Below are 13,139 nucleotides of genomic sequence, written 5' to 3'. Positions count from 1 at the left end.
TCTTCCACCGGGCTACATCCCCAGCCACAGGCTGGCGTTTAGAAGAGGCGCAGGAAGCGGGAATAAAGCTTGTGAAGAAGCTGCCCAGGCAGGGTACCCTCCTTCAGGGCGCCCTCTCTGATACCCCGGCACGGTTATGTTCCTTCTGTGCTTTTACAGTATCCTGAGCTGTCTCCGTCTTTAAATCAGTTTGGTGGTATTGAGATGATCTAACGGTTTTCCTGTCTGCTCACCAAACTGTGAACACCTTGATGCTAAGAACTGTTTGGCCTTGAGTAGTGAGTGGCTATTCTGTTCTATTCTCAGCTAATCAGGAAGCTGAGGCAGGAGGATTGTTGGGCTCAGGAGTTTGAGGCCAGCCTTGGTAATATAGCAAGACACCATTTCTTTAAAAACAACAACAAAACCCCACTGTATTTCTGCGAATGGCTGTCTCTGGGCCCTGGCGCAGGACACGGGTCAGAGGAGTGCTGGGTAAATGGTCTTGAACGCACCTTCTCAGGGTATTTTGTGCTTACATCGTCCCTAGGGATAACTTCAGAACAGCCTAGCAGAAAGCCCTGGCTTTCTGGAACCACATTTCAGTAAGACAACTGAGGCGATCCTTCAAGGAAATCCGGGCTCAGAACCTACCTGAACTACTCACTAGCAATATGACCTGAGTAGCACCTAGCAATGCCTTCCCACACCTCAGTTTCCTTATCTGCAAAATGGGGGTGATGATCCCACAGACTCACAGGGCTGTCTTGAAAAGAAGCTAAACTCTTGGGTGTGCAGGCGGTAAAAACATCTTGAGAAAGGTCTTTAAGACTTGTACAGAGGTAAGAAGTTATTAATAGCTTCATTATTATTCCTACCCAGAATGCCCAGGGAAAAGCAGCATGTGGCAGCCCAGCCCCCGCACCCCACCTTCCCATACTATTTCTGTACCTGGAAAGCAGGTTCTTGGAGTGTTAGTCCTTGGTTTGCCACTGTGGGGGAAAGAGGGTGAATGTCTGGGATGGGCCTCCCTTGGTTCCCAGCCGGCCCTCCCTGGGCCCCTGACCAAACCCTCAGGTTCAGAAAGCGCCGCTGACAGGAGGACCCAGCCAGCTGCAAGGCTGTGGGTGACGCTTGTCTCTGTCGCTCGCTTGCTGCTGTGTGGTGCTGGTGAAGTGCTGAGGTGACCCCTCCTCAGGGAGGTCTGGACAGGTCTCATCATTCGGGCGAGGTGCTAGGGCCTCCTACCACCGGGGCCTGGCTACACAGGGAAGCAGCTTTTATTCATCCCCTGCATTTCGGAGGGGAGTGAGCAGCTCCTCCTGACTCTCCTCCTACAGCTCCGCCACGCCACAGCCCCCATCCCTAAAGAGAGCTCTGGACAGAAGTCAAGTAGAGCCAGCTTTCTGCTCTCCCACACCCCTCACTTCCCTGCCATGCAAGGGGGCAGCAGAGAGAGGCAGGTGGCCCACAGGTGCGGGAGGAACCCAGGTGTCTGGGCTGATGGTGTCCCTGTTCTCCACGATGTGCTGCAGACCCCCAGGCTCCGTGAGCCCACAGAATCCCCCGGGGTGGGAGCTCTTCGGGCCGGGCCTGGCTCTAACCTGTGGACGGCAGCCTGGGGGAGGAAGGGATCTGTAGAAGTGGGGTCTGCACTGGTGTGGGAATAACCAAGGCCCCGGTCAGCAACAGCAGGTGCAGAAGACCGAAAGCCAGGGAACGATCTCTGAGGTCCGGAGACGGCGGGAATCTGGAGTGAGGTGCAGGCCAAGGCCGCCCCAGCCCTGCCTGGTCTCCACTCTGCAGGGGGAAGACCCGTAGCAGCTCCTGCCAGGCCCGCGGCAATGTTCCATTATTAGAGAAATGCAACCTGGCCACCTCGAGGAGCTCTCCTGACGCCCCCCTCGGCCAACCAGGCCCCCTGGGCTCCCCCTCCCCCCTCGGCCAGCCAGGGCTGCTGCTGCTGACTTAAAACGCTGCCCTCCATTCTATCTTTAGCTCTGGCTGCTGGGAGCCTGAGTGACAGGCAGGGTGGGGGCCTGTGCTGGGGTGGGGAAATTTTACAGCTGCCGGGTTTGCTGAGAAGGTGGCACTGACTGCAAGGAGCGGGGCCCATGTGATATTCACTGCTCCATCTGAGGTCAGGGCCACGGCAGGACCGGGTTCCGCTCACGTGTGCGGGGCGGGGATGGATGGATGGGTGGGTGCATCCATGCATGGATGGAGCAGAGGCCCTGAGGAGGGAAAGACAGCAAGGCCAGCTGGTCCACAGACCAAGAGGACATGGACCTCGAAGGAACTCCGTGTGACTCTGGGCGAGTGGCTTCCCCTCTTGGCCTCCCTTTCTTTAGCTGTAGGATGGGACTAGGTCACTGGTTTTCATTTATATCGTGGACCACCACTACCCCACGGTCCCCGTCGTCTTTGCCACCTCACACGTAAAGGAAGGGAGGTGTGGGATTGACAGGGCCCTCCTGCTGGTTCCTCCCAGGCTGAACTTCCTGAAAAGAATTTTGCTAGGGCTGGGGGTTAGCTCAGCGGCAAAGTGCCTGCCTCGCAAGCGCAAGGTCGTGAGTTTGATTCCTGGTACCAGAAGAAAAAAAAAATTCTGCTAAAGTGCCCTGTGGCTACAGAGTGTGACGACCCCTGGACTGAACAGTTGTAAAAGATCCGTGGGAAGCTGTGGCTTGCTCAGGCACTGGGCAGGTTTGGGGGCCCAGACTGGCTCCAGGGGCAACTCTGTGTGTGTGTGTGTGTGTGGGGTTTGAACCCAAGGCCTTTGCACTTAGCTGCATCCCCAGCCTGCCTTATTTTAATTTTCAAATTTGGAGACAGGGTCTCACTAATAGCGCAGGCTGGGCTTGAATCTGCAGTCTTGCTGTCTCTCCTTTGCAGAGTGCTGGCACTCACAGGCACGTGCCCCCAGCGCCCGCTCAGGGGCAACTCTTGAATTCGCTCACGTTTTACTGGAGCCGGGAATAGTGAAGTCCTCTGGGTTATTCTTCCTCCTCACCCCCCGAAACCTCTGTCACACTCAGCGGGAGAGAATTCCTCAAACCCTGTTGCGGGCAGAATATTTCCAGCTTATTGGCTTTGGGTGTAGAGTGGTGTTTGTAACATGCGTAGTTACGTCACATTTTCCTCATTCATGTTATTTTGTTTACTTATCTTTGCAGTGCTGGGGACTGAGCCAAGAGCCCTGCTCGTGTCAGGTGAGCCCTCTACCACTGAGCTACACCCCTGCCACTACTTCCTTTTAGAAACGGGCAGCGTCCACCCTGTCCCTGCCAGTGTAAGGGTCCCGTTGGGGGTGGGGAGGAGTCGGGTCTTACAGGGGGTGCTAGCAGCCGCACTCCCGCCCCGGCTCCCTTGCAGCCCCAGGCAAGGGGCAGCAGCTGGGGCTGTCACCCCCACCCCCGTCTCTCGGGGAGCTCGGTTCTCCAAGAGCGTCCAGACTCGGTCGAAGGAAATTGCCTCTTGCAGCAGGTGGCAAGAATAGCCCGTCAGCCTCCTCTGTCAGGACTGATGTGAAAATCCCTCCTCTGCACGGAGGCACACAGCGAGCTCCCACGCAGCCAATTACTGTTTTCCAGTAAGAAAGCACAGAGGGCCCACGGGCGGGTGAGCAGAGGCCGCGGGGAAGCCCTTGGGGGCGGAAGGAGAGGGGGTGGAAGGGGCTGACCAACCTCTAGCCGGACCCAGGGCTAGAGACACCTGTGCTGACGCAGGGTCTGGAAGAGGCTGGCGACACAGAGGGGAGGCAGAGTCGGGACACACCCCGGGGGAGCATGCCAGGGCGCAGCAGGATCCAGCGGCCCAGCTGAACGAGTGAGGCCAGGAAATAAGGTCCCTGGCAAGCCAGGAAGGCGCCCGGTGAGCGCCTCAGCCTTCCTCTGGGACGTCCGGGGGCGGAATGGGCTTGTGCGGACCTCGGGGGAGCGACCCTACCCACCGTGCCTCCGGCTCCTGCCTTAGTGCGCGTCACCTCCGGCCCTGTGTGCTGCACTGGGACGCTCTGACCAGTCAGGCTGCCGGTGGAAGGCGTTTCTTCCTAGAGGTCGGCCCCTCTCACAGGGTTATTCAGTGGCCAGAGCCCCGGGCGTGGCTAGCAGGTGCCTGCTTTCTCTAGGCCCCGCTCTGGGGAACTTGTGCCGCTGAGGCCCATGGTGTCCTGCACTTTCTGCTGGGGACTTCCCTCCGCCTTCTTTCTGGAAAGCCTTTTCCTGCCTCTGTTTCCACAGCCTGGGTCTCGGTCCGGCCTCCCGCACTCAGCTCCCAGTGTGACACAAGCTCCTGCGTGGACGCTGTGCCCCGGCTTCTGCTCTTCCCACACACCGCCTGGGCTTCTGCTCGGAAGCCTGCTGCGGGTCCAGCAGTGCCTCGCACTGTGCCCGGCTTACTCACGGGGACTGCCCGGGCCCACTGCCTGCTCGCTGACCCGGCTCCCACGCTCAGACGCCGACGTGGCTCCGTCCGTAGACGACCAGCTTTCTACTTCCCCCTCTTGCAGACCCCCGCAGCACCTCCCTTCTCTGCCCAGTCATGGCATGCCCTGTGAACAGCAGGTCACTGCCTCCTCCCCGCCCGGAAGCCGCAGTACTCTCAGACTAACACGATCGGCCGCTCCGCTGGGGGTGCACAGATGAGGGGTGTGTGTGCAGGTTCCGTCACGTCCCTCCAGGGTCACCCTTCCCGCAGGGACCGTGCTGGTTCCCCTGGGAGGTGGGCCCGGGCCGCTGTCTGACTGGCAGCTTTGTTTTGGGGGAGGACGACCAGTGCAGGTTTGCCATCTGGAAGACGGCAGGACGGAGTCAGGTGAGAGGACCAGCTACAGTGGCCTTTCCGACAGCAGGGCTTCCCCAGGGCCCTGTCATGAAACCAGGGCCGCGTGGTGTCTGCCAGCCCCATTCCACAGCACTCCTCCCCGCATGCCAGGCGAGGTGCAGACACAGCCACTTGTCACCTGCAGGGTGGCTTGGACCGCTTGGGCTCCTGCACACTGCTGAGGGGTGAGGGGTGGGGGCGATTTGGGGCACGGAGTCGGCTCAGCACACGGTCCGGGCTGTTGTGTGGTTTTATTATTTATTTATTTATTTTTTCCGGTACCAGGAATCGAACTCACGACCTTGCGCTCGCCGGGCAGGCGCTGTGCCGCTGAGCTAAGTCCCCAGCCCCCTGTTGTGTGGTTTTAGATGCAGAGATGCGAGCGCCGTGTGTGTCTGCTGCACAGTCTGCCGGTTTAACTCAGATTAACCTTTAGGCGCTTTCCGGCCTGTGATCTCTTTGTTTATTAGAAAATGAAAAGCTCCCCCTGCCAGCAATTAATTTACCAAAATAAACAAGATTTCTGCTTTTCGTGACAAAGACAGTCCCTGAATGCCAATCTCAGGGCTGCCAGATTGCAGTTTCAAGAGGGCGCAGGCAGCGCGGGTACGGCGGGCAGGTGGTTCACTGCGGAGCCGACGCGCAGAGGAGAAGCCCGCTCAAGGGGGTCTGGGGGAAGCACCGCCCGGGTTCCGTCCGCCTCAAATTTTCTGGCAGCAAATCTCCGTGCTCCCACCCTCTTGGCTCCCACCCTCCCTTTTCTCACTGCAGATGGTTCTCGGTGTTTTCCCTGTCCTGTTTGGTTTATCCCAGCTCCTTCCTGACATGGGCGCGGCCCGATCCTCTGCTGCCACCACTTCGCTGCCCATCGGCCGCTCGAGGCGTTTGCTGGCCTGATCCTCTCGTCCAAGAGCCGCTCCTGGGGCCGGTGACCGGACAGACAGGGTCCAGACTGCAGGCCCCACCTCGCTTCTCCGCTAGGCCCTGCGTGGCCAGGGCAGGACAGAGGAGGCAGAGCCGCCTGGAAGCTCAGGAGGGTGAGACGGATGTGCTCAGGGAGGCAGAGCGCAGAGCGGGGCTGGGGGTGGAGGCGCTGAGTGGCACCAGCCCAAGACCGTTAGAGACCACACTGCGGGGGTTCAAAGCGGCCCGATTAAGCCTGGGAACATTGACTTCCTCCTCTCAGCCCCGCTGGGAACCAGCCCTGTGATCACAGAGCGATCATGGCTGCTGCTGTCCCAGGCCCAGCACGCCCCTGGGTGGGGAGAGAAGGACTCACCAGTCCTCCTCAGACACCGACTCCTCCAACTGCCCACCTCGCCGGGCTGCTTCTGAGGACGCTGCTGCTCCAGCTCAGCAGTGTGCGTGCTTATCTGTCCTGGGGTTTTATCTACTCGGTCCCGGGGATTCCCGGCGGATCAGTGAGGTGGGTGGGCCTGGCTTCACGGTGCCTGGGGTTCAAAACAGACTCAGCCGCAGCGTCCCGGCACTCGCGGTTCTCCTGGAGTCCAGATAAACACGGGTAACGATGGAAACTGCAGAGAAACTCGAGGGTCATTTCCCCAGCGCAGCCACACGAGGTTACAGACTCCCGTCCGCCCTGCTCTCATGCCGCTGTTCCTCGTCACCTCCCGCAGGAGTCTGTCCCAGAACAGGCTGGTCACAGCACCCCAGGGAGTCTTCTCACCTGGATCCTTTGAAGAGACACAAGTGGCCCCAAGTCTCTTTGGCGGGGTGGCTAGGAAAAGGACTCTTGATAACATTTAATTAGCAGTTTACAGTCCAGACTCAATGAGCTGTTTGCTATGGACTGAGTTCAGCCCGGGATGTCCAACTACTGTGCCCGCAGGGTACTGCGTCAGGTCTCAGTGGGAGTGGTGTGTGGTACAAAACGAACAAGAAGTTTTGCCAGTGGAGAACCTGTCCTCCGTGCACTCTTCCCTGCTTCCTCCCCTCCCCTCCCCTCGCCTGCGTGCGGGGGATGGGACCCAGAGTCTTGGGCACTAGGCAAGCACTCCGCCACTGAGCTACACTCCCAGCCCTGGGCATTTCTGATAACATTTGATTTCTAAAGCGAGCTCATGAGCAACCCTTTGGCATATACTTTTCTTCCCCTGCATTTTCTGACATGGCCTGTCATCTGGCCTTGAACTCACTGTGCAGCCCAGGCTGGCCTCGAACTAGTGGCACTCCTCCTGCCTCAGCCTCCCGAGGGCGGGGATTACAGGCGTGCACCCCGATGCCTGGATTGGTATATACAGCGGTACTTTGATGCACGGATAATTCTTGTACTCTTTCCCTGACCTATCTGTTAAAGTCGTGGCACGAATGTCTTTAAGATCTCGTGTGAGTTTTTATAATCGTATAAAAATTATATTCCATTCTCTGTGAGTATAGCTTTTAATATGAAATGAGCCTCCTTTCCCCAACTCCTCACTCCTCAAAGTCTAGTTATAATACGGAAGCAGCAAGAAAGTGGGTCAGTTAGATCCAGCTTTTGTATTCCCGAAACATCTCACACCAAGGGACATAAGTCGCCCCGAGCTTCAGTTACAAGCACTCAGCTCCTGCCTGCTGCTGTGGTGGCAAATAATCCCAGCACTCGGGAGGCTGAGGCAGGAAGATTGCTGGGAGTTCCAGGCCAGCCTGAGTTACATAGCAAGACTTTGTCTCTAAATAAATAAATAAATAAATAAATGTCCTATTTACTGATTTCAAGACCCAGAGAGGTAGGTATCAGGTAGCCTGGCTCCAGCATCCTTCCTGTTCTTGGACGGCCCTAGGGCTGACCTTGCTGGGCAGCTTCCGTCTTTCCCTACCCTGACCTCCTGCCCCTTCCGGCCTCCTTGCCTGGGGTCTCCCCGGCTCACCTTCGTTCTGTGCGCTTCTCAGGGAGCCTCCTGCGTGGCTCTGCTCTTGTTTTGGTGACTGGTGAGTTGTCTTTAGGTGGGGGCACACAGCCCCTTAGGCCCAAGGTAGACAGTGACACAAGGCCAGTCACTCTATCAAGTATTCCAAGAAATTTTTATTGGTTACCAGCTCCTTGCGATATAGGAGAAATTTAACTCCGACCTGTGAGATGTCAGGTGTGTACAGTTCATGTCCCACAGCGCAGAGGAACGAAGTCATGAACCAAGAGGTGAAGTTAGGAGCATTTTATTGGAAGTAAGGAGAGACAGCTCCTGGATTTCCAGGGGGGGTTCTGAGTGGGGTGGCCACTGAGGCCTTTTGTCAGGGTAATTTTTACAGTAAAGTCATGACGTAGGTACAATCTGGGCCAAACTACAGTCACCCTGTAGGATTACAAGTACAGCTGCTTAGCTAATAGTGACACAACAGGGAAATGAGTCACGCAGCAAGGGTGCGTGGGGAGAAGAAAGGCCTCTTTGGGAAGGGAGGGTCCGGATGCTCTGGCTGAGGCCCGTGTGGACTAACTGGACCTGTGGTGCTAATTACAGTGTAACTTTAATTTTTTTTTTTTTTTTTGAGACAGGGTCTTACTATGCATTTCAGACTGGCCTTGAGCTCACTTTGTAGCCCAGGCTGACCTCGAACTCACAATGATCCTCCTGCCTCAGCCTCCCGAGTGCTGAGATTACAGGCGTACGCCACCACGCCCAACCTACAGTGTAACTTTAAATTACTGCTGATCACTCGGGGAGGCATGCAGGCCTGGCCACTGCATCTTCATCTTGAGGCTTGGCCTTCTGCAGATGCCCCTCCAGCCACCGTTTTGATGTCTGTGTTTTTGCTGACTTCCTTGAGGGTCCAGGCCTTCTGACTATATGAATGTCTATGGAACTTAGCTGCCTGTAATACTTGGACTGAGAGCTGTGCTCCACCCTGGAGGTGACAGGAGGAAAAGAATAGAAACGCTGTCCATCCCAACAGTGCTTCCAAGTCACTGGGAAAGACACAATCTAACACACGCACCGGGCCAGGACCTTGAAGTGGCCACAGTGGAGAGAGAACAGGTATCACGAGGAGGATCTGCTCCTGGGCGGTGGTGAGGAATGACGTTTTAGCAGCAGTGCAGAGGAGGGGAGAAGGCAGCGAGATGACAGGGGCGGGAGCGAGGGCGGGCGTCCCCAGCAGACGGACAGCAAGTGTAAGAGTCCCGAGGCGGGGAAGGGAGACCCAGCAACGTGAGGGACTGAGAGGGGGCCGGTGGGGTTGGAGAAGACAGAGAAAGTGGTATGAAAATGTGCCAGGGAGAAGGCGGGGGCCAGATTCTAAAACCCAAATAGCTAATTACAACTGGGTGCACACGGGTACACAGTCAGGTGTACGCGAACAGGCTTGCTAAGTCCCAGAGCAAGTTAAGCAGGAGGAACTTGAAGTAGAAACAAATTAACCAAGACTTGCAGTTCAGTAAGAGGCCAGTTCAGTTTGATAAATAGTCCACAGAATGTTAGCGACAAGGCAGAGAGCTGTCTGTTGACTGCATAAAAGAACGGGTGGGTAATGGATGAATGAAGATTGAGTAGTGTTGGACGCCTCTGTGTCCAGCCATGCTCCAAGCAGAAGCCCAAAGCGGCTCTTTCTCTTCCAGAGCAAATTACCCACAGTGCTCTTCTTTCTTGTTGCCATGGTGCTCTGTACACATGACTGTCATGGCACTGCCTGACTGTATTGTAGTGATGGTTTGCTGCTGGCCTTTCTCACCGTCTCTGAGCTCCTTGAAGGCGGGGACCAGGCCTTATTCATTTTTTCACCCTCAGCACCCACACAGTGCCTAGCACATAATAGGTGCTCAGTAAGTGTTGGCTAAGAAATGCACACCGTCCTGTCTGTATAGAATCAACCAGACCGCACTATGACCAGGATGACCAAGGGGCACAGCTGCCTAAGCTTGCTGCACCTTTGGGACTGCCAGCGAACATTTCAGGAGCCAGCTGAATTGCAGTTCTCTTTTGTAGCCAAAGAAAAGAGTTCACTGAGTCGATCTTAACCTTTTCTTTTTTGAGACGGGATTTCACTGCGTAGTTCAGATTGGCTTTCAATTCGCTGTATAGCCCAGTTGAACTCATGACAGTTCTCCTGCCTCAGCCTCCCAAGTGCTGGGGTTACAGACATGCACCATCATGCCTGGCTTTTAACCTCATTTTTATGAGGTTAAAAAGCCAGGATCTTGTTTTTTCTTGCAGTGTTTTTGGACTTATTTTCCCCTGGTCCTGAGGATTAAACCTAGGGCCTCCAGACTGAGGTACAGCACCATCACTTTTTTTGGGGGGGAGGCAGGGTCTTGCTATGTAGTTTAGGCTGGCCTTGAACTCATTATGTAGCCTATGCCAGTCTTGAACTCATGGTGAACCTCCTGCCTCAGCCTCCTGAGTGCTGGGATTATAGGCATGTGGCACCACGCCCCAACTCATCACTTTTTATTTATTTATTTATATTTTAATTTTGAGACCAGGTTTGATTAAGTCACTGAATCACTCAGGCTGGGTCTGAAATTTTGATCCTGTTGCCTCAGCCTCGCAGAGCGCCTTATAGGGTTTGCGCCACCAAACCCTAGCGGGTACCCTTCTGTGTCTCGCACCGCAGGGGGCATGCCGGTCGCTTCCTCTTGTCTAGGCCACGCTTCTAGGACATACTTAACTGCAGAGGCTCAGTGCTTCACCCGAAGTTGAGCTGGGAGACAGGGCGTGGTGCAGACTGCGCTGGAAAGAAGGGCATCGTGGGAGCCCAGGGTCTGCACAGCTCTGCCCCTCAGGGCCCCGTGCGCAGAACTTCTCACCACTGCCCACAAGATGCAACCAACAGAGAGACGCAGGCCGGAGGAGCCGCCATCGTGACTGCACGGCAGCCAGCTTGCGTCTCCCCGGCCCGGTGTACCTGCGTTTCTGTTCCTTACCTCTTCTCCTCTTTTGTTCAGCCCACATTTGCTCTGCAGAGCCGGTTTCTCCCTTTCCCTTCACCCCTCACTTTTCCAATAAACTTCTGGCACCATCTTTGGCTTGTCTCGTTCAAGTTTTTGTTTGAGGTGAGGGGACCTGGAATACGTTTAACCTGTGAGCCGTTTCTAAAGGAACCACCGACAGGAAGTCACAGCCAATGGGCCGGGCCTTCTCTCCCTCATGCTGCCGCTTTACTTCCCCTCCTCAAAGGGAGATGGTTCACGGCCACAGTCTGGGAGAGCTCGAGCGCTGTGGACCTTCTTCTGCTGAGCCCAGCCCTGGCAGCTTTGGTGAGAAGCTTCAGGGTCTGCCAGGGGCTGCGGGCATCTGGTGTACCCGGGGAGCTCATCAGCCAGAGCCGCTCCCTCTCCACTCCCAGAGGCGGCCTGGTACAGCTGCAGCTACACAGGGGCAGGCAGTGAGGGAAGCTTGCTGACCTGAAGTCAGACAGCAGACAGCAGGGAGGGGCTCCAGGGCCAGGGAGCCTTTGGCTGGAGACGAGTGAGTGTTGTCACTGGGTCCTAGGGCAGATGACGGCCGGCATCTAGATGTGAGCCCTGGTCCTGCTCCGGTGCTGCTCACCTGCGATGGGGGGGGGGCTGCCACGCCTTCTTCAGGAGCGGGAAGCCAAGTCTACTGTTACTCTTTCCTCCCCTTCGGGGTTAATGGGCAGCTTCAAAACCTGAAGACAAACAGCCTCTTTCCCTATTGAAAAATTCATTAAGTAATTGCTGAGTGCTGAGTTCTAAGCATTTACTTGAAGACGAAAGGGCAGTTGCTATTCTCAAGATGTTTACAGTCTAGCAGGAAAGGAAGCTGACTCGCAAAAATTGTCCACGAGAAAGAACGTGGTTAAGGGTCATAAAGAGTCTTAGATGCTGGTTTAATGACAGCAAAGCAGAGTGGGCATCGGGGAGGCCGTCCATTCTGAAAGGGCCAGGAATTACATTTGGAAGACAAATGGTGACAAACACCTCGGATTCTAGGCCACCGAGCAGTTTCTATGGCTGCAATCCCCCTTTCTCATCCAGGGCGGTGGTAATAATACCAACGACCTTTCTTGGGCCCTCGCTACTCCATGCTATCATTACCACTACCCAGGGGCAGGTGTTCCATCACCCTGCATTATAGCTGAGGAAACTGAGACTTCGAGAGGTTGAGTAACCTAGCCAAAGTCAATCAGTTGGAAAAAGTTGGAGGTGAGACGTGAGCTCAACTAAAATTAAATCTATAGGGGAAGCTGCACAGAGGGGAGCTCTGGCCTTTGGGCCAGACCCCAGCTGCGCAGGTGCCTGGGAGGCGGACAGCCAGTGTCTGGGAAGCCATGCGGTGGCGTGCACTGGAGCATGCCAGCCATCACACCAGCCACTGCCACGAAGTCGAGAACTGTCATGGCCCAGAAAAACAATGACACAGTTGGCCTGCCATGCGCCAGCCACAGAGGCCTGCCCAGGGACGTGTGTGAATCATCCCAACATGGAGAAACCCCTGGGAATATGTGCCACACAACGGGTCACTCTTGCCCCTGCCGTTGAGAACCAGAAAGGTCCAGAGTCAGCGGAGGAGCAGCTGCTGAACAAGGCCTTGGAGAACATGAGAATATAGACTACATCCGAAGACTCAGAGGTGTAGTTGACCGGAGTCATGAGAGCCATTCAGAAGCTGGAAACCAGGAGGACCTTGAGCAATACCTGGGGAGACCCCCTGGAAGCCATTCTTCCCCTGACAGTACAGGCTATGGTGGAGGAGTGCATGGAGCTCCAGAGAGGTCTGCAGCAAGATTCCTGCTGCCTGTGCTGACGGTTGGGGAGAGGCACTAAGTGGTTGTGGGGTCCCAATGCGCTGGGAGGCTAGAGAGAAAAAGCTACAAAAAATGGCTTTCACCCCAGATGGCTCACTTAAGATGTTAGTAAGAATTGCCTCCTCAGTATTCTATAGCTGTGATGAGGAGGAGGCCAAGGAGAGAAAACAAAGAGACTGAGAAAAAGCAGCTGCTTTTGCTGCAGCACCAAGAGAAACAGACCCTAACTCTGATTCCCGGGACCCCAAGAAGAACTCGACAACTGCATTCATCTGCTACCACTGTTAAAAGCCAGGCCACCTCAAGAGGAACTGCCCTAAGAGGCCCCCTAGGCCATGCCCTGAATGCAAAGGTGACCACTGGAGATCGGTCTGCCCTCTGAAGTGGAGGCCCCAGAGCTCAGACCCATTCTACCAGTTAGTCCAACAGGAAAGAGAGGGCCCGAGGCATACTCTGCCTTCTCCCTCTGGCCAGACTGTCATCTCCATGGAGGAGCCCTGGGTAATCATGGCTATGGAGGAACAAGAAAACAGTTTGTTGCTAGACACAGGTGCAAGTCTCTCGGTCCTTCTTTTCAGTCCTGGCCTCCTTCCAGCCGTCACACCTGAGTGACAGGAGTCACTGGTGAGGAGGTA

General features: G+C 55.8%; 1 protein-coding gene across 12 annotated transcripts; it reads left to right on the top strand.

Annotated features, from left to right (window-relative positions):
• Positions 1-1,626: 1,626 nt before the first annotated feature.
• Positions 1,627-10,757, top strand: LOC102012891. Of its 12 annotated transcripts, none has more exons than XM_013507151.1 (6): positions 1,627-2,294; positions 3,156-3,191; positions 3,463-3,571; positions 3,708-3,852; positions 3,955-4,036; positions 4,221-5,339. In XM_013507151.1, the coding sequence occupies exons 1-6, from the start codon at positions 2,168-2,170 to the stop codon at positions 4,535-4,537; spliced, it is 816 nt and encodes a 271-aa protein (XP_013362605.1). In that variant the 5' UTR covers positions 1,627-2,167; the 3' UTR covers positions 4,538-5,339. The 12 variants fall into 12 exon arrangements, 1 of the variants encoding a protein (XP_013362605.1); XR_001231933.1 differs by lacking the exon at positions 3,955-4,036 and adding an exon at positions 5,617-7,136 and having other exon boundaries at positions 1,634-2,294; positions 4,221-4,794; XR_001231932.1 differs by lacking the exon at positions 3,955-4,036 and adding an exon at positions 5,575-7,136 and having other exon boundaries at positions 1,634-2,294; positions 4,221-4,794.
• Positions 10,758-13,139: the final 2,382 nt, after the last annotated feature.

This window comes from Chinchilla lanigera, unplaced genomic scaffold, assembly GCF_000276665.1.
Source record: "Chinchilla lanigera isolate Chin_1 unplaced genomic scaffold, ChiLan1.0 scaffold00122, whole genome shotgun sequence".
Lineage (NCBI taxonomy): Eukaryota > Metazoa > Chordata > Mammalia > Rodentia > Chinchillidae > Chinchilla > Chinchilla lanigera.
This window is presented reverse-complemented; position numbering and strand designations above follow the sequence as displayed.